Source organism: Dermochelys coriacea, chromosome 1 (genome assembly GCF_009764565.3).
Source record: "Dermochelys coriacea isolate rDerCor1 chromosome 1, rDerCor1.pri.v4, whole genome shotgun sequence".
Taxonomy (NCBI): Eukaryota; Metazoa; Chordata; order Testudines; family Dermochelyidae; genus Dermochelys; species Dermochelys coriacea.
This window is the reverse complement of record NC_050068.2, coordinates 23,164,239-23,184,945: the sequence shown is the minus strand read 5'-3', so window position 1 is coordinate 23,184,945 and position 20,707 is coordinate 23,164,239. Positions and strand designations below refer to the sequence as shown.

At 44.2% G+C, this 20,707-nt stretch overlaps 1 protein-coding gene across 6 annotated transcripts in view; it reads left to right on the top strand.

The window, feature by feature from the left end:
- Positions 1–363: 363 nt before the first annotated feature.
- Positions 364–20,707, top strand: part of GRM5 (glutamate metabotropic receptor 5) — a 367,684-nt gene continuing 347,340 nt past the window's right edge. The window contains exons 1-2 of one of the 6 annotated variants that reach the window (XM_043504133.1): positions 364–647; positions 10,964–11,844. In XM_043504133.1, the coding sequence (XP_043360068.1) occupies positions 11,166–11,844 (679 nt within the window). In that variant the 5' untranslated portion in view covers positions 364–647; positions 10,964–11,165. Of the gene's footprint in view, positions 648–786; positions 1,062–1,515; positions 1,642–2,875; positions 3,266–10,963; positions 11,845–20,707 lie in introns of those variants that run through there. The other 5 variants (XM_038378367.2, XM_038378328.2, XM_038378350.2 and 2 more) reach the window with 5 other exon arrangements.

Below are 20,707 nucleotides of genomic sequence, written 5' to 3'. Positions count from 1 at the left end.
ACAGTATTTGGGAAGGGGGTAGGGGGGGAAACGTAGTCAGTGATTGCTCAGTGGAACCAGGAAAATCCCCCATGGAAGCCCCCCTCCCCATCCCTATTGGAGGACAGTCAGGTACCAGGTAACTTCCCATTTCCAGACAGGAAATTTATTTCCCCCCCACCATGATCCCTATCTGTCTTTTCTCCCCCCCCCCCCCCATCCCCTCTCTCTCTCCATCTGTGGTTTTGCTAAATATATTAGCCACCCTATTCATCGGTGGCTGCAGCTTCCAGCCCTTCTAGGAATTTCACAAATCAATCGCGCCCGCCGGTGTCAAAGGCAAGGGCGGGGAGGGGAGAACAGCATGATGTCCCTCCCTCCTGCCCCCCCCCCCACGCAAGTAGGGAGGGCAGGAGCAAAAGCTGGGAGGCACGTTGCCCCGCGAGGGGGCGCTGCTCGCCCTGACACCTCCGGGGCAGGTGTGAACCGTGCGGCTGGCAGCCGCCTTCCTTCCCGTTGCGCTCCGGAGCCGGCTGGAGGAAGCAGGTGCTGGACACACACCCACAGCCCGGGGCGCCTTCTGCACTGGGGAAGCGGCCGCTGCGGCGGGGAGCCGGCGCCGTGTCCCAGGGGCAGCCGACGGGCGGGGACTAACTGGAGGAGTCCTGGTAAGCACGCACCTCCCCGTGCCATCCACCTGTGTTGGGTGCCCTGCAGGCTGGATCGTCGGGCCGGTGAAAGGGCTTGTGGGGTGTGCTGGGGGCTGGGCTCGGCTCCAGCAGCAGGTCTTCCCCCACCCCTCTTCCATGCCCTACTCTCCCCCTAGAGCAAGTTTGCGAAAGTAGCCCCTGGCCGGCCAGGTGTTTGGGGTGCGGGCGCTGATCGGAGGAGGTGTCGGTGCAATAGACCAGCCCGCTTGGCTGGCGCAGATCAGTTGGTGTTTGGGATCTGGGTCACCTCGTGTTCGCAGAGAATAACGTTGGAAGCAAAAATAATGATACCACCACCACCAAATGCAACGAGTGGAAAGAGCCGGGAATGGCACAAACCCAGGCTGTGGAGCAGCGAGAACGGCAGCAAAAGTATGTTAATGCTCTAAAATGGATGCACGAGCTAATCCTCCTCTGCAACGACGTCCCGGTAAACAGTCAGCCCCAGCAGCAGCCTGTAAAGTCCAGATCTGCTATTACTTAAATGACATTTTTACATAATAGCCGGGCATAAAGAGGAGATTCCCTCCCCCTGTTGTTGCTGCTGCTGGTGCCGCAGCGCTCTGGGAGGCGTTGAGTTTGTAGAGACTCAGGGGGGGGGGCTTCCGAGCCAGGCCCCGTCTCCCTTCCCCGGAGCCACACACCCGCGGTCGGGCTCGTGTTCCCAGGCGAACTGTTGCGCAAAGGGGCAGCTGGATGTGTGAGGAGGGGGCATTTGCTGGGTGTGTGTGTGTGGGGGGGGGAGGGCTGAGGGTTGGACTGCAGGGAAGCCAGGCACGTTTCGGGGGACGGAAAAGGATAGAGGGGTACAGCAGAATTGGAAAGGGGTAGGGGTGTGTGTGTGGGGGGGTGTGGCGCAGGGGGTATGCGGAGGTGCAGAAGACACTTGCAGAGCCAAGGAGAGGGAGCAGAGGACGCTGATGAGAGACGCGGAGTGAAGGAGGGGACGCAGGTAATGTGGCTGTGGGGCGTGCGGGGTGAGTAAAGGGAAGCATGGGACGGAGGGCGCTGAACAAGTGGGGCGGCGAGGGACGGAGGGGAGCGGGACCAGGGCACACATCAGGAGATGAAGGGCTCTAGGTCTCCAGCGCCGCTAGGGAGTGGGGCAGTTTCAGGGGTCATGAGGGGGCGAGGGGGGGCAGATACAGAGGGATCAGGGGAATATCTGTTCTCGGGAAAGGCAAGGGTGGGATAAAGGAGGGGGAAGAGAGGAACTGAGGAGCCTGCAGCTGGATCCTGGCATCCGACTTGGCAGCTCTGAATTCGCCCTTGGCCGGTGCGTTGCTTCTCGCCCGGCTGTCTCTGGCTTTGTCACACTGGGCTGCTCGCGACGTGGTGTTGCCCCCATTTCACCGGGGAGGCCTCGTATAACCCAGCGGCGTACAATCGTGGGGTACAACCCCAGGGGGAAATCTGGTTGTAAAAAATATTTTCTTCTCCCCTCAAATAAGCATCAAGCTGAGCCCAGGGCGGTCTCGCGGCTTGAGCTCCTAGAGGGATCTGTGCCACTTGGTGGCACTAAAAAGTTGCGATGAAGACCATGCTAATCTCTCTGCATGTAAATTTCAACCTCCACCCGCACCCCGTGCCTCGTCCGCACACGCTGAAGGGTCTCAGGTGTGGGCTCCTGCGTGTGATTAACCCAGAAAGAAATTGACCAGAAACCAGTCTGCACTCTACAGCGGTCTTTGTAGGGGGATGTAAAACTTTGTGGAGAAAAAAGTCGGCCGAAACCATAGGGGCAAGCTCGTCGCTGGAGCTATATCTTCAGAGAAAACACTGTGTGTGTGTGTGTGTGCGTGCGGGCGGGGGGGTTATATCTATAGCTAAAGCTTGAGGTGCTGCTTGCTCTCAGGAAGCAGGTTCTAGAGACACATTCATGGCCTTGGGTCATCCGCGGTATCATGTATGGCATCGAATTAGCCCTGTTGCCAGGCCAGTTGGGAAGCGGGAGGGGGAAGATGGAGTAAATTGAGTGGGGAGCCTTTAAAACCTTCCTTCACCTGAAGCAACTTCCCTGCAGTGCGAAATGCAAAAGGACTCAGAGCAGGGGGAAGGATTCAAAACCCAATCGGCTATAAAACCAGAGACGCTGGGAGCCTGTATGTGGTGCTGGGGAGGGGTGGGGGGAAGGGGCCAGGAGGCTCTGTCCTGCTAGGTTTGGGCAGCGAGAGGTTCTGGGGAGCAGAGAGCAAAGATCCAGCAGCTTTTTATCCGGAGGAACCACTGACGCCTCTTGCAAATGAGGCAGTGGCAATGCTGAGGGAGCAGCGTGTTGAATGGCACGAGGGGGAGGAAATACCCGGTCCTCAGAGTCTGGCTGAGATCGGGAGACGACAGGATGTGCTGGTAGCTGGAGGAGCGACCGTGCTAGCCAATGGGGCCAAAGGCGCTGCTGCAGGGTGGTGACCTCTCCAAAGAGACCTGAGGATTATTCAGCCCCCCCCCCCACACACACAGAGGTCTGCGATAGGATTTGGTCTCTATGGCAGCGTTAAACATTGCAGGAGGCACCTTGCCTGCGCGTCTTGATTATTGACACCCCATCGCAAGTGGCGAATGCAGCCATCCGCAAGGTAATTCGGCTGGCGGGGGGGGGGGGGGAGTATCGGTCCCCATTGCAGCTAAAGGAATTCCGGATCCAGCAGGAGATCTCCCTCCCTCCCCCCCCCCCCATTGTTCCGTGCCCTGATACATGGCTTCCAAGCAAGCCGAGGCTGCAGGTGAGCTCAAGCAGCGAGACCGCCCTAGGAAGGGGCGCAGCGCGCTTCTCCTACACATGGCTGCCCTGTGGGTATGTCTGCTTGGGAAGCCTCCCTAGTGACATGGGTCTGGGGCCAGCGCAGGCTGTGGTGTTCCGCACGCTGGGTGGGGAATGGGCGGTGGGAGCCGCCAGTTAGTGAGTTACCTGGCGGCTTTGCAGGCGAGACCTTCCCCCACGCTTAGGTAGACAAGGAACCTCTCAATACCAGGCGTTCCCTAGTTTTAAAGGACCTGTGCGATCCGCTCAGCAGCGGAGGGTTTTCTTCCCTGGGCAGGAGGGGCGGTGTAGTGGAAAAGGCAATGGACTTGCTCTCCAGAGAGAGCTGAGCCCCAGATTTCCCGTATGACCTTGGGACAAGTCACACAACCTACTCTCAATTCCCCCGCGAATACTCGGGGGTAATACCTCCGGGGGTACCAGCCTCCACTGCCGATTGCGCCCGGCTCCGATACTACCGTGATGAGGCCAGATATTTAGACAGATCTAGCTAGCTAGGTCTAGGAACCAATTCATAAATGCGTGTGTATAGGCATATCTTATAGCTGGCTACACCTGTAGGTAAGATTACACTATACTTTATAAACCCCTGTTTATGTGTGTGTATAATTCAAAACCTGTAGCCCAATTTGGCAGAGTTGTTACAATACAGGGTCGTGCCCCCCCCCCCCCCCGCGCCCATTTTTCCAGTCCTTAACTTGTCTCTTGAAATCCCTAGCTTGGTGCCTGGCAGCTGAGTGTCTGTCTCCGGAGGTGTCCAACTGCTAGTAGGCTGTTAAGTACCACAGACAGCTCCTTCTAATGCCTGGGGAGAATTAACTGGATTGAGGATACCGTTTAGCAGCTGCTCCATGTAAAAGGGAAGGAAAATTTAGTTTGACTATCAGGTGAAACTCCCCATTGGTGAGATCTATTATACCACGGTATCACTTCTCCAAAAGGAAGTGGTGGAAACCCCCATCCCTTGAGATATTTAGGCTAGAAAAAGCACTTGAAACTACCCATCAGGGAACAATCCTGAAAAGAGAGTGGGGATGCACTAGGAAACCTAACAGGTCTCTTTCATCTTTGATTTTATTATTATATTGCAAAACATTCCACTGTAGTTTACTAAAGTACCTAACAGAGGAGAAACACATTCAGATAGTAATGTTTGTGATTACATTACAAATTGTTATGTATTGTTATAGTTTTGTTTGGCTTTTATATTTTAAATGCTAAGCAATTACCCTTTGGATCCTAAATATGTGCTTTAGCCTCTTATTTACTTATATATTTTGATGTATATCTGCTTCTGTAGTAAAGTGGTAATATGGAAATGCTCTCCATGCCCCCTTGTATAGTGATTTGCTGTGATGCTTTCTGCAGTTGTCACTTTCCTTTGCTTTCTGTTTATCACCTCTTCTGGGTCTGACAGTATTGTGAATAATAAAATGATTAAGCATAGTTGAAAGCACTCTGGAAATATTAGTTTCTGTGTCATTCAACATAATATTAGTTTCTGTGTCATTCAACAGTAATACCTTGTATATGTACTGTGGGGCCTTCTAAAGATCACTGGCTGTTTTACTGGAATATTAGTTGCAATTTAAAAATTTTATCAAAGAATTAAAGGAATGCAAAATAGATAAAGGAGTTGTGTGGGACTGTTTTAGAGCAAAGAATACTAGAGAAGTCAATATAACCCTTTATGATGGTACAATGTGTATTTAGAAGTTTACTGTATTAGTCCATTTTCTGATTTTATGGTCTTTACTCTACATTTTCAATATTTGTAAATGGAACTACATAGTGGTTTTTATTTCCTGTCCCTTGGCGTACAGCAATTTAATCTATTCTTAAAGGGCATGAACCAAAGCCCATTGGAATTCACAGTGCAATTAGTGCAATGACTAGCAACTCTGATTTTTGGTCTTTTGTATTTATTTATTTTAAATGAAAGCTCAGTGGCTTTTGAAATCTAAACACAAAATAACCTTGTTAATATAGGTCAAGGTTTCAAAAGCAACTAGTGATTTTGTGTGCTTCCATTTTTGGATGCCCAACCTGAGACATCTTAAAAGAACCAGATTTCCTAGCATGGGTGCTCAGCACTTTCTGCAAATCTGGCCCCGTTAACGTGTCTCCAGTTCAGCACCCAAAATCTTGGGACAGTCTTCGGCCAACAAAAAACAGGAGATCAGAGTTAAGTCTTCTCGTCCTTAAGTTGCACTCCTTACCCAAGTTTAAATGCTCTGCCTATAAAGTGAAGAGCATAGACATCTTTATTCTGTATCCCTTTATGCACCCTAAACTCTTTCTGATTTCAGTGGGAGATTTGCCTGCATAAGAATTGCACAATTGGGCTTGTGGGCCAATACATCAGTGACTGTTTTCAGATGCTTTCAGTTCCCATGTAGTGAAAATCCTGAACATAGAGTTCCCCAGAATTTATTGACTTACATCGGATAGGCTTTCAATTAATTTAATTGTTTTAACAACTGGGTGGCAGTGAAGCAGTTATGTTTGGTGTCTGTGTATGCCTAGGAAGCATTTAATCTGCAGATGCATGAGTAATATTTCTACATATTGAGTGAAATTTGTCATTGCATATGTGTCTTGATCTCGCTAGGTGCTACGCATTCTGGCTCAAATCCAGGAAAATTTAGGTAGGTACTCAATTGAATCAAAGGGATTCCTCCTATTCTTAAAGTTGAGCATGTTCTTAGGAGCTTTGCTGGATTAGATCCAGAGCCTTCATCACCTTGCAGGATCAAGCCCATACAGAGTAGATTGATTTTCTCTCATATATAACTTAGGCATTTAAAAATGTTTAAAAAATTATTCAAAGGCACTTAAGATATTACGAACTAATAGACATCGTTGTCTGTAAGGTTACAGGGCTGTAGAAAAACTGCCTAGGAGTAAAATGATTTTCTTGTTTTCCTAATGTAAAATGGACCAAATCAATTTCCCACCAAACAATTAAAAAAAGGTCCCTGACTGAGATTATACACCAGTAATGGTGAACTACAAACCCCATGTAACAGGGAAGTATAACAGAAAAGCAGACAGGCTTTAACTCTAGCATCACTAGTGGGCACTGCTCTAATGTGAGCTGTTTGTATAGGAAATGTTTTACATTGTAAAGACTCAAGCAAAGTTACCTTTGCTGGAGCATAAAGCAAAGGAAGTCAGAGATGCCCCACCAAATAAACTCCCAACCATGCATGTTTTGAAGAAAGAGCAAAATGTTCAAGATTCTTAGTGGCTTGTGAGGAATCAGGAGTAAATTAATTGAAGTACAGTGGAAAGTCACTTTATTGTTGTTGTTTTTTCTCCACCAATTATAGTTACAGGTAGTTTAGCATTTCAAGTTCAAGTAAATAATTTTAGAATGATGCAATATTACACCCAATTGCTGGAGATGTTAATTTACTGTGCTTTTAGGCTCTGTCCTTGGCACAAAACAGCTGGAATATTGCCCTACAAGGACATCTGAGGACTCCTCCTGACACAGGGGAGTCCTAGGATGTCATAGTGATCACACGCCTGGCTCCCATCTTCTCTAGAGGGCTTGGGCAGGGTATGTGTCAAAAGAGCAGGGACGCAAGACAGAGTGCTGTGTACTCCATCAGATCCACGCAGGAGTAAATTGGGGTAGCTCTATTAACTTCAATGGAGCAATACCAGTTTACACCAACTGAAGTGCTCATGCAAAATGTTTCTCATTCCTGACAAGACAGCAGGCGTTCTGTTTCCATCATATATTTAGTGGCTGCAGATTCCAGTGCTCAGCATATACTATATACACTGTTATAGGTAGGGCAGATAGCTTTTGCCTTTTAAAATATTTTCCTGACCATGTCCAAAAATATATCAGTAATTCCATCTTTCTTATGTTGGAATAAATCAGGAGTAACTTTCTTGAAGCCAGTGGTGTTGCACCACTGTAAAACTAGTGGGCAAACAGATCCAGACCCTGAGTGGTTTTTTTTTTGTTGGATTGCATATGCATCAGTGAAGAAGAGTAAGTGCAGGTATATTAACAGCAGTTCCCAATCCTTTACTATGCACATGTTCTTCAAGAGTTCACTGCCTTCAAACCTGAACACTCTGATGGGTCCCCTGCCTGATTCTATATTAGAGCTGTCTCCCAGGAAATGCCAGTGGGATGCACAGCCCATTGAATCTCTCCTCAACTATCTTTTAGCGAAGGAGCACCTTTTGGCCAAGTTGGGATGTTCACCATGCTGACCCTGATGGCGTCCCTCAGTGCCCTGCCTGCAAAGCCAGATGATCTCTCTTTAATGCTGGTGTAAATTCTAAGTAACTCCACTGGTGCACTTAATGATGCCAGTGTAAATTCTGTGTAATTTCACTGGCTGGTTTAAAGTCCATGGAAGACGGTGGGTGTCTCACCATTGACTTTGGATCAGAGTCCTAGATGTACCAATGTAAATCCCAAGTGACTCCGCTGGCTCACTTAGTGATGTGGGTAAATTCCCCCAAGTAAATTTACTCTGTCACTTAGCTACTCTGGTGTAACTGATATAACTGTCAACTCTGATGTAACTAAGATCAGAATCTGGATTTCTGGCCCTGGCTCTGAGGAGTGAAAGAGTTTGAGGGCTCTCAGAGTTGGCCTTTGGGCCCATGGAGCCCTCAGCCCTAGGCCCCCTTGATTTTGGTGAACTGGAAATGTAAAGTAGAACCTCAGCTTTTGTTTTCTAGCTCTTTACCTTGCAGAGATAATTTTGCAAACGAACACCAGTATAAATAGATGTAAACTGGAGTTGAGAGGAACAGGCCGCCGGGCTCTGTTTTCTACACTCTGAGGCCAGGGAAGGCAAAAATTGCCAACCTAGCACCCCCTTCACATGCATAGTGTGCAAAACAAGTTGGTTACCTGAAGCTGAAAATGTAAAGACTCATGTCACTAACCTGCCTGGCTGCATTGGACCGGGCCTGGTGTGATAATGGTACACAGGAATTTGAAATGGTTGGTGGAGAATCATTTTTAAACAACCTCATCCAAAAATACTCAGACTGTTTGCTGAGTACATAGCTAGCCCGAGAGCCAGGAGGTGAGCAGCACTTTATAATTGCACTTCCAGCCTTGCTCTGAGCCAGGGCCAGAATTTGGCCATTTAACAATAATGCTTTGCTACCCGAGGAACTGAACACAGTTTACAAACATCAGCAGATTTGAATAATGGGGCTTGCATTGGAATAAAGGGGGAAATAGACATGTTAAACATTCAAATAAGTAAAATCTTACACCATAAATTAATTTAAATCTGTCCTGATAATTTACAAAAGTACCCTAGAGTGTTTTGTCATCCATAAAACAGTTTACAACTGATACTGAACTGTCTTCAGAGGCACACAATAAACAGGTTTCAGAGTAGCCACTGAATGCATCCGATGAAGTAGGCTGTAGCTCACGAAAGCTTATGCTCAAATAAATTTATTAGTCTCTAAGGTGCCAGAAGTACTCCTTTTCTTTTTACACAATAAACAGTTGGAGGATATAAGATAAGTAGTAGCAAAATTCTATAATTAAATTGAGACTAGTTAACCTGAATTACATCACTTTTATTGCTTCACTGCAGAGGACTGTTGTAGTGATATTCCAAGTCTTCATAGACTATGAAGCACTTTGTTAAACTGATTTACAACAGTTTTGCGAGGTGTATTTAATTTCTATTAATACTGAAAATTACAAGAACCATTTCTTTTCAGTATTGCTTTATTATCACCCCTCTTTGAAGAAATTAATTTGCAAATGTTCAGCTAAACATTGCATGACTATACTTCTGTGCAAATAGTTTTTTAGAATGCTTCTTTAAAACATGAAGTGAGGATAAAATGTCCAAATAAAACTGGTTATCCTTAGACACAAATGTCTTTTCTGTTGGAATATGTGTTTCTTGCTTTCAGCATTATGAGTTTTCACTTCATTGTGGCACAGGCTTGAACTATATACCTGTGAATGATAAGGTAGGAATTTGCTAGATTCTGATCTCAGTTACACCAGTGTCAAAACAACGCTAAGAGAAGGGGTTAGGAAGATATGTGGCATAACTTTCTGCAGCAGAAATTTCTTGCAGCTTCTTTTGAAATATCTGGTATGGGCCATTGTCAGAGACAGGATACTGGACGAGACTAAACCATTGGTCTGATCCACAATTGTTCCTAATTCCATTAACTTCAGTGGATGTGTATCGGTGTAACTGAGATTAGAATCTTGTCTAGAATTTACAGTTAGCTCATTATTAATGGGGTTGGATATGTGGTTTTCCTAACTGGCTCTGAGCCTTCAGAGCCACATGTACTTAACTTTACATGCTGTGAATAGTCCCATTGACACAAACAGGACAATGCACAGTGCCTAAAATGTGCTACAGTCTTGGCTGGATCAGGACATATAAGAGACCTCTTTGAACAGAGTTCAGCAATGTGCTAAACACCTGCTGTGAGGTTCTGAGTACTTTTAAGTCCCTGTGACTTCGCTATGCTGACCAGGATATGAAATCTTTGATGATAAATGAAAAATAAGTATCAAAGCAACAATAAAAAAAATCAAATGCTGCTCTTTTCTAGTCTGCAGTGCAGAGTGCATAAAATGTTTTGTGCACCACTCTGTCTGCACTGCATGTACGCTGTTGGTTTTCTGTCCTGGGGATCTGTATAAACAGTTTCTATTCCAAAGTGTTACACTTACCATTGGTGTAAGTGGGTTCAACTCTACAGATATTGTGGCATTTCCTTCACTTATTACACCTGTGATGAATTTGACCTATGGATGCAAAACAAGGAAACGCCTTTCAGCCAGTCTGATATTAGGACTAATTTACCACATCTATGACTAAATGCAAAGTATTCAGTATTTAAAATAATATGGATATTAATTAAAATTAGATACTTAGTAGCTGCTAACAAAAGTGATTGTTTTCAAATCTGTCTGCCAATGGAAATCTATAGCCTTTTTGGAACCAGCTGAATTTTGCAAAAGATTTGAAGGGCCAGATTCTGCTCCCATTTATATCAGTATAGGTATGGAGTGATTCCACTGATGGCAGTGGAATTCCTTTGGGTTTATACTGTTGTAATTGAGTGTAATATGGCCCAGAGTACATTATTGTGCGTCACAGGTATATTCTGAATTACAATATTCAAATGTTCGTAAGGTTAAGGAGGAGATTTTCAAAGGCACAAGTGGGAAGTAGGGCACATCAGTCCGATTGATGATCAGTGGGAACTAACTGCCATTTGTGCCTTAGAAATTAGCCCCTCAAAGTGCTTTTTGTGTATCCCTTTTAAACAGTCTGGCTTCAGTAGAGCTCTGTTGATTTACACCAGCTGAGGACCTGACCCAGCAAAATGAAATGGTAAAGCACAAAAAGATTTTTTAGCTTGCAAGATAATGAAAAAAGTAAATGTATGATGTGCTGTTATCACTATTGACAGCAGAGGGAATAGACATCCTTACAACTGATTTTAAAGCTATTTTCCTTATCTTTTTTTAAAGGTTATGAAGATTATGATCACATGTGCAGCTCTGCATAGCTGTTCCCTTGGAGACGATGGTGGTTCCCTAGAGAATAGGTGGAAATGCCTGGTTAACCATCAGCATCCTGCTCTTTTTATCCAAAAGAGTCTCTAACTACTTTTTAACAACTTTCTGTTTTATTCCATCATGTTGTCTTTACCAGCTTAAACTATTTCCTAAGATGGTCCTTTTGCTGTTCCTTGCAATCCTGTTATTGAAGGAAGATGTCAGTGGGAACTTTGGGTTTTTGGTTTCTGCACAATCCAATGAAAGACGGGTGGTTGCACATATGCCTGGTGATATTATCATTGGAGCTTTGTTTTCTGTTCACCATCAGCCAACTGTTGACAAGGTCCATGAGAGAAAATGTGGAGAGGTGAGGGAGCAATATGGCATACAGAGAGTGGAAGCAATGCTTCATACCCTGGACAGAATTAATCTGGACCCAACACTGTTGCCAAATATAACACTAGGCTGTGAAATAAGGGACTCTTGTTGGCATTCTGCTGTGGCTCTAGAGCAAAGCATTGAGTTCATAAGGGACTCTCTTATTTCATCGGAAGAAGAAGAGGGGATAGTGCGCTGTGTCGATGGATCTTCAACATCGATCCGCTCCAAGAAACCCATTGTTGGCGTCATTGGACCTGGTTCTAGTTCAGTAGCGATCCAGGTCCAGAACTTGTTGCAGCTTTTCAATATACCTCAGATTGCTTATTCTGCCACAAGCATGGACCTAAGCGACAAAACTCTGTTCAAGTATTTCATGAGAGTCGTGCCATCTGATGCACAGCAAGCTCGAGCTATGGTGGACATTGTGAAACGCTATAACTGGACCTATGTTTCTGCTGTACATACTGAAGGCAAGTGTTCTACTTTTTTCATCCAAACTTGATTTTGAATTGCAAGCAGTGGTAGTTAATTACTAGATGATTATAGTGTTGTCTCTTTTTTTTAACCTGTTAGTTCTGAATGGTGTGGATTGCATACTTTATTTTAAAGATTAATTTCATACACATGGTGTGTCTTGGTGACATTGGGCTGGTATTGATTGAACAGAAGGTTTGAAATCCAAAGTTTCACAGTGTGAAATGTGTTTTTCCTATCATTTATCACTTACACAAAGTCCTTCAGGTGACATTTAAAAATTGGCCGGGTAATTAGCTTAATGTAACTACTACGCAATACAGCAGTTAGAATATTCATTATGTTTATGGTGGTGACAACTGCTAAAGGAGCTAATTCTGGTCTTAGTGGTATGAGCTGCTTGGGAGAGCAGTGATAGTAGTTGTGCCACATGCTCCTCATTAGCACTTGATGCCAGTATCAGTGTATGCGTAAGAGACTTGAGGACCTGGCCGATGCTCTGAGTGACCACGCCTCCTTAGGATCAAGAAAAACATTTTGCTAGGACCTCTCTTTAGTATTTAATGGACCACTAGGTCAATTTTTTGATCTATATCTGCTCATCTGCATTTGGGGATGGGTGGGAAGAGCCTTCTTGCACCTTTACCACACTCTGATGTTCCATGCAGGTGTGTAACAGGCCAGAATTGTACCCTACAAACCTATCCTTCCTTTAAGTTTGTTCCAAGATTAGAGATTTTACAGTGTACTGTGAAGTGCATGCCTTAAAGGCATGGGATAGGGAGGAGTAAAGGTAGACTACAAATGAGATAAAGAGCCTGATACCCCTATGACTTACACTGGCTTACTACACTGGGGTAAGTGAGAAGAAAAGCAAGCCCAAACCACTATAAGCCCTGCTCTTACATGCCTGAGCAACACTAGAGAGTGGGCAATGGGGGGCAGTACACAGTGTTTACAACGTGGGGTAGAGTAAATGTGTAGTAGTGAGCATCCTGTCCAAAAGAACAGCATGTTTCTTTGCCCAGCCAGTGTTGAACACCTCTACAGCAGATGTGCTATTTTCTTTATCACAACCATTAGGCAACAGCTCTTTCCCCCTCTCCCTGCCCTACACACATACTGTGGATCTGGTGCTTTGATAGGCATTTTACCCATCTTTTTTGGGTAATGTTGACCTGATGTATGGGTGTGGCGACCTTCTCTACTCTGGTTGATGCCTATAACACATTCTATAGGACTTATACCTAATTATTGAAAGACCATTAACCCCAGTGAATGTAAACTGTCTTAGAACTTTTATGCAGATTTTTAAAAGCCTTTTTTTCCATCCTGATACTGAGAGTTGATGAGTAATTGCAGTCTTATTCAGATATGTATGCATGAATACATTAACAGTTTAATGTAACAGAGTATAAATCACAGAGCGTCACATCATGCGCTGAAGCTGCTATGGGCCATATGATGGCCTTGGCATACCTCCACGTTGGACCTTCCCATCACAACATGTGTGTGAATATCAGCTTGGGAGTATGATTTGAAAAAGGGGGAGGATATAACTGATACATTAGTGTTGCATATTATCATATGATGTCACTTTTTTAATTCTTCCAACTTCTGCTCAAGCAACACCCCCGTTTTAAGTTTTGTGTCGATGTCTGTCTCCACACGTCATGGACACACAATCTAGACCAGACAATAACATGCATCCCTGGATAATCTTACCACAGAAGATGGTTACATGGTGATGGTTGCATGTTGGGAAGGAGCGGGATGGGGATACTGGAATTGAAGCTGGAGATCACTGCTGTGGATGAGACAAAGGGGATGGATGGATTTGGGGATGGGAAGAAGGGACCCAACAACCATCAAATGTGTAATTAGTAAGATGTTTGCTTATCACCATCCTAAGCACATGGAATAGATGGTGGCCTTTAAGCCACACCCTTGGCTAGAGCGTGGTGTGGAGCATCACTGGAGAGATAACCAGTCTCTCCTAGTGCTGTTCCTTGCACAGATAGGGGAATGCAGTTTGTGCCTGCCATTGGTTGTGGAGCAAGAAGCCTCCCTGTCCACTTTTCGGTGTCCTGTTATTGCAAGCAGCCCCAAGAAAGGTTGTGGGGAAGCTTCTTGCTTGTCTTTCTATCCCTGCATGACCACACAGAGGTTGCTCACCATCTGGGCCTTTGCTTGCAAATTGTATCTGTGTCTGTTTTTGTCTTTTCAGATGGTATACTCTTTGGGGCAGGGACTGTCTTCCTCTGTGTTTGGAAAATGCCTTGTGTCCTTTGGATGTTACCACCACCTAAACTAAAAAATAATAATTAACCTCCCCTCCCCCCAAAAAAGTCTAACCGCTGATGGAGAACTGGATTTCCAGATGTTTCAAATGAATGCTGTGTTTTATCTTATGATCAATCTCTAGTAAACAAGAATCCACAAGTATAGAAATAGGTTTCAGAGTAGCAGCCGTGTTAGTCTGTATTCGCAAAAAGAAAAGGAGTACTTGTGGCACCTTAGAGACTAACAAATTTATTAGAGCATAAGCTTTCGTGAGCTGTAGCTCATGAAAGCTTATGCTCTAATAAATTTGTTAGTCTCTAAGGTGCCACGAGTACTCCTTTTCTTTTCACAAGTATAGAAGGAAACATCAAGGACTTTTCTTTGCTTAGTCTGGAAAGAATTGTTAGAACGTAAGGGCAGATCCTCAGCAGAGCTTCATCAACTTCAACACAGTGGCCCTGTTTTAAACCAGTTGAGGGTTAGATCCTAACTGTTCAAATGTCTGTTTGGTTAATTTTTGCAAAGTAGTTTCAAAGAAACTAACATTTAAAGTACTGTGTTTCAATAGGGGGTGTTTTACATGGAAATAAAGATCTCACCAAGTGGAAACCTCCAAGGCCTGATTACACCATTTTTACATCAGAGTAGCTCCATTGATGTCATTGGAGGTACTCCTGATTTACAGTGGGAGTGGGTGAGAGTAGAATCAGAGGCACACATTGGGATCCTACCATCTGATGTCACATGCTGGCTATCCAGATGATGAGCATGTCCTCTCTGTCTGAATATCCTCAGAATTCCACAAATAAACGTAAAACACTAACAGCTTGCCTTTAAAATTGGCTATAGAAATAGGAATTGATTCATATATTTATTTAGATGTGCTGGGCACTTTCCAAATGCTGCCGCTATCCCAAAGGGGAAAAAAATGTCAAAACACAGATGAAGGTTGGGGAAAAGGGATTCAACATACACATGAAAATAGTTCCGGGTGATGCTATTCATGTGTCTTATTTCCCCTTTTAAAAATATGTCTGAACTATTCCCAACTACTTGCCTACCTAATTATTTGTAGGTTTTATTTTTTAACTGTAATTCATCCTAGCCTAGTTTCTATTTCTTTTTAAACTTCCTGACTCTTGCACATTTACCTATTGATTTACACCCATTATTATTATTATTTCAAATAAGATTTAAAATGCTAAATCCCACTTTTATGCCTAACTACTATCTTACTCATGATCCCCACGCATTGAGACGGCAACCCCTGGCCCCTCCCACGGGGTCTTCTGTAAGCCTAAGTGTCGGTACTGATTTCCTTCTGCCTACGTGTATAGGCAGGGCACCCTGACATGCAACCTCTGACTTCCTGAGGGGGAATGGTTCCATCCCCAGGAGGTAGAGAGATTCTACACCTCATGGCTGCCCTTGGTAGAGAATCTGGACAGGGAGGAAAGTGAAGGGAAAGTCCATCCTGGCTGATGTAAAAGATCTTAAGGTTAGAAGGTATCACTAGTCTACTCCCTGCATAATACAGGCCATAATAATTCACCCAGTAACCCTGAAGTGGAGGGAAAATATTATTACGTATTTTCCAGCCATGTGCTATCCAAGTACACACAGATTATCCCTTCCCCCAATAATTTTACAATCTAAATAGACATAAGGTAGGAGGGGAAACAGAGAAGAGAAGTGAGTTGCTCAAAGTCAGTGGAAGAACTGGGTTTAGATCCAGGTCTCCTGAGTCCCAGCCTAGTTCCCTAGCTCTGACAGTACAATTTATTTCCTTACATAAACAGTGAAAGAGTGAATGTCAGGTAAATTGTCAGTGTTCACATGCATCAAGAGTGATTGGAGGGCCACCTTTGGCTAATCCTAATGGCGCTGAAGTCAGATCTGCATTGGTTAGTGCCTGTAATCAGTAAGTGGTTGTTTCTGTCTATTGGAGGAATTACATATAAAAGTAGGTTATCTCCTGATGGCTACATTTCTGATATTGCATATAATAAAAGTTGTCTTGTATTAATAATCTTGCAGAGTGATGTGGAATACATTCACTATTTGCAGTGGAAATGAAGGCTTGAGTTAATGAGGACAATTATTTCTGAACAGTAATCATCCAAGAGCTAAAAGGGACAATGAAACCCTTCCATTTAAACTTATGATGCTGGCGTGGGATTTTGGAACCATGCTTTTTGGCTGGATAGGGAGGAATTGGGCAACCATGAATCCTGGATTCCTAAAATGAATGTGGGTGATGAACCAGTATGTATTCATAGGAAATCTCCAGTAGGACCAAAGCACTTGGCTTTGCAAAATATCACCATGTCAGTGCTCTTTCTCCTGCTGCTGAGTTCAGTGTCTCAGCCCTTTTCACCTGGACCTCACCACTGAGCACACAGTCAGATGAATCAGACAGACATGCCCAATGTGCATCGTCTTTAACTGCACACTTTACCAGCTTGGTGAAAAGCCCTGTGCAAAATGCATTGCGCATGCCCACCGGGCAGTTCTTAAAGGATCATAATGGCACAAAAATCCTTTTTCTTGGAATATGGATCAGTGAGGACTGTTTCACTGGCAGGTTTCAAATTTTTACAAAAGAAGAAAAGAACTGAGCAGGCTCCATATCCCCTTTTCACCCCCCAGATTAATGGTAGGGAGCTGATATAAATCCCAGAATACATTAAAGCAGCCCATGCAGCTGCTCTGTCTTACGGCAACCTCCCCAGGGCTGCCTATGGATTGTACTGCAGTCTAAAAACTCCATTGCATTGATTGCTATGGGTACATCCCTGCCTGACCCCAATCTACCCACTCCCACCAAATCACCTATGCTGTGATCCAGTAGAGGGTGGGGGGCTGTATAGGGCCACTTAGGTTGTCCTTAGGCAGCTGCTGCACTTTGGGAATTCTCCCCGGCCTACTGTGATGTTTTGGTGGCTGGAGCAGAGTAGGAGGGGTGGAGTGGGGACCAGAATTGGTTCTTTAAACTTGTCAGCCTGCTGTAAAGCATTCTGACTAGTCATTGTTTGAATCATTAATGAAGCAGTTAGTTATCTTGGAGGTGAACTAAAAGTTATGGATTTTGGTTTAATTTAATTTAGAATCAACTCACTAGAGATGAATGTTGCCTCCACAATATTAAAAGCTGACTGTAGTCTCTTGACTACTTGGAGTGTGGATATCATGCTATAACACAAGATGTTATATCACACATATGCATTACGATGCACACACATGCACTGAGGAGGATTCACACTGATCTGGAGGGCTATTGGCACAAACAGAAAATAATAGAGGCCATTTATATATCTTTGAGACAACCCAATTTATTTTAAAAAAATCCTTGTTTCTGAGCTAACTGCTTATCCACCTTCTGTGGATGACACTTTAAGTAAACCACAATAAAGATTCACCCAGAGCAATATCCTTGATTCTATCTGACTGGATTTATGACCAGCCTAAATCATGACCCAAACCACAAAGGTATGTAAGGCCTAAACAGTATCAGCTACATTGTCACAGTGCCAGCTAATGATGCATGTGGGACAGCCACTTCTGTGTGCTCAGCAAAGGAGTGCAAGGTAATGTGGAAGGGCAATAACTGGGCATGTCCACTGGAAAAGGGACCTCTGGTAAGCTGTCTCTCACAGCATGACTCCACATGGCCAAAACTCAGCTTAGCAGCTCAGAGTAGACAGGTAAAAAAAGCAATAAAATAAAAATAACATTTTTTTAAAAAAGGTGCCTGACTGAGAAGATTCTAATTTGAATGATCCACCCCCGTATGTTTATTCAATTTTACCTGAGGCAGAGCTCTATCAACACAACAGTTTCAACATGGAACCCGGTTCTCAAATGTGGATGCTTACATCTGTATTTGGGAGATTTAGGAGAGGATGGAGAGATGGTTTAGGAGCCTAAGCCATTCCTTAGGTGCCTTAAGTAGTCACCTACTTGGATTTTGACATCCAGTTTTAGGCACCTGTGTGTGAAGAGAGGGTAGCAGCAATGGATTCCACAGCGTGATGCCAGTGTGCCTAAAATTCTTCATGCCCATTCAGTCTGAGATCCCTATGTTTGGACTGCCATTAAAGACACTGATTAGTGCAAATTGTGGTGCTGCTGAGACATGTATACCTGTCTGTTGGAGCGCAGACTGACACCAGAAAAGCCACCAGACGGGTAAACACGTCTGTTACCAACCTAGGAAGGATTTGAGCTAGCAACGTGGAAGTGAAGTGCTTAGAGTCATCCAGACTCCATATGTTTTTTAGCCTTTTAATCCTAGTCTGTGGCTTTATTGATCTGTTGGGAACAGCTTGAAGGTCTAAGTGTTTTAGTGTGCTCAAAACCCACAAGTTTCAGTTGCTCTAATACTGAAGTCACACAGCAAGTCTCCTTGGTTGGTCCCATAGCTCCTCTCCACACTTGATTAATAGATTTTAAAGCAAGTCGGTACCATTATGCTAATCTATTCTGAGCTTCTGCATAATTAAATCCACAGAATTTCACCTAGAAATTTTTGTATGAAGCCCATAACTTCTGTTTGAGCTGTAGCATGTCTTTTAGAAAGATATCTAATCAACATTTAAAACCTTCAAATGGTGGAGATCCCACGACATCCAGAGGTGAGTTGTTCCAATAGTGAATTACCCTCACTATTAACAAATTGTGTCCTACTTCTAGTCTGTATCAACCTAGTTTCAACTTCCAGCCACTGGATCTTGTTATGCCTTTATCTGCTTGCCTGGTCTACACTAATGAGGTAAGTTGATCTAAGTTACGTAACTTAAATTGATGTAGCTTAAATCGACGTACAGTGGTGTCTCCACCGCACTATGGTGAGGGGGAATGCTCTCCTGTTGACACAGCTAACACCTCAGTGGAGCACTGACATCAATGAGAGAGCGCTCTGCCATCAACTTATTGCATCTTCTCCTGATCCATGAATCCATGGCAGAGGTGCCAATTTAGCCGGTAGTGAAGACAAGCCTTAAGATCCCTCTGCTCTCAGAAATCCTCTCCTCATGTAGGTACTTGTAGATTGTGATCGTCACCTCTTAAACTTCTCTTGGATCATGGATAAACTAAATAGTGACAGCTCTTAAGTCTCTCTCTCAATAAGGCACATTTTCCAGACCCTGTGTCATTCTTGTAGCAAAAACACGAACAGCCGGAGAGGTGAGAAGAAAGAACCAGATGAAAAGGTAGGTTATCAGAGGCAACTGCAGGCTGATTAATGGGAAACTTCAGCAGTAAATGGTGCATGTTTGCAGCCTGCAGCTGTGCTGGCTAGCCAATAAGGGGGGTATTAACAGCAGCCTGGTTGACACACAAAAGAAGCTTTCTGCTGGAGGAAGCAATGAAAAAAGATATGCCCAGAAAGGAAAATCTTCTGTGGAACCAATGTGCTAAGATACTGTGTCACAGTTCTGGTGTCCACACTTTAAATAGGACATTGAAAAGGGTTCAGGAAGAGCTACAAGAATGACACAGGGTCTGGAAAATGTGCCTTACTGAGAGAGATACTTAAGAGCTGTCACTATTTAGTTTATCCATGATCCAAGAGAAGTTTAAGAGGTGACTTGATCACAATTTACAAGTATCTACATGAGGAGAGAATTTCTGAGAGCAGAGGGATCTTAGGGCTTGTCTTCACTACCGGCTAACGGGTGATAGCAGCATATCTGGTCTTGGCAAAGGCTGTAAGGGACTTGGAAAGAGTGATGCCAAGCACATCACAAGGTGCTCTGCAGTAACATCCACAGTGTCCTGAAACCGGCTAATGGGCTCCTGGCTCACCGTGAAATCATGTTGGTGATTTTTTCTTTTACTCTTCAAAACTACCACCAAATGGAAAAATCCTTTATTTGCCCAGCTCTAATTATTCTCACTCACTCTCTGTTCACTGGAAAAAGATGGTAATGAATAGGTTAAAAAACTCCAAACATAACTACAAGATTATTCAACACACTTGTGTGTTTTTATGGCTGAGGTATGCAGTTCTTGTTTTGAATTGATTCTGTTTGCATTTTGCCATATATATTTTGAAGTGAACAATTAATACTTACAGCACACTCTATTATGTGAGCTTCTCTGAACGTAACAAAGGAGACTGCACTTTGGCCCAGATAGAGGTCTGCATGTTCGGTATTTTCCCAATTAATTTACTTTAACAGACTTATACATTCCACAAACCTTTCCAAGTGTGGTTCTTCTCAGAAAAAAATGACTATAGAAATAATCTCAGAGGTTGCCATATTTATTGTGACTCAATGACTTGAGTATCACAGTTGCTGAGTGTGCAAGTAAAAGGATATTTTGTCTAAGTACCAGCCCTGAAAATTTAGCCTGGGATCTGAAAGTCAGGCTGTGCTCTTTCCTTCACCGGCATCATCGCCAGTAATAAAGGCCAAATTCTGCCCTCGGTTACACCTGTGCACCCTTATTGTGTCCAACAGAGTGGCATAAGTATAACTGGCTTGGATAGGTGCAAATGAGGGAAAACTTTGAATGAGGCTTTGAAGGTGAAAGTTAGTTAATGGTTCTGTTGATGAAGCTTGAGAAGGA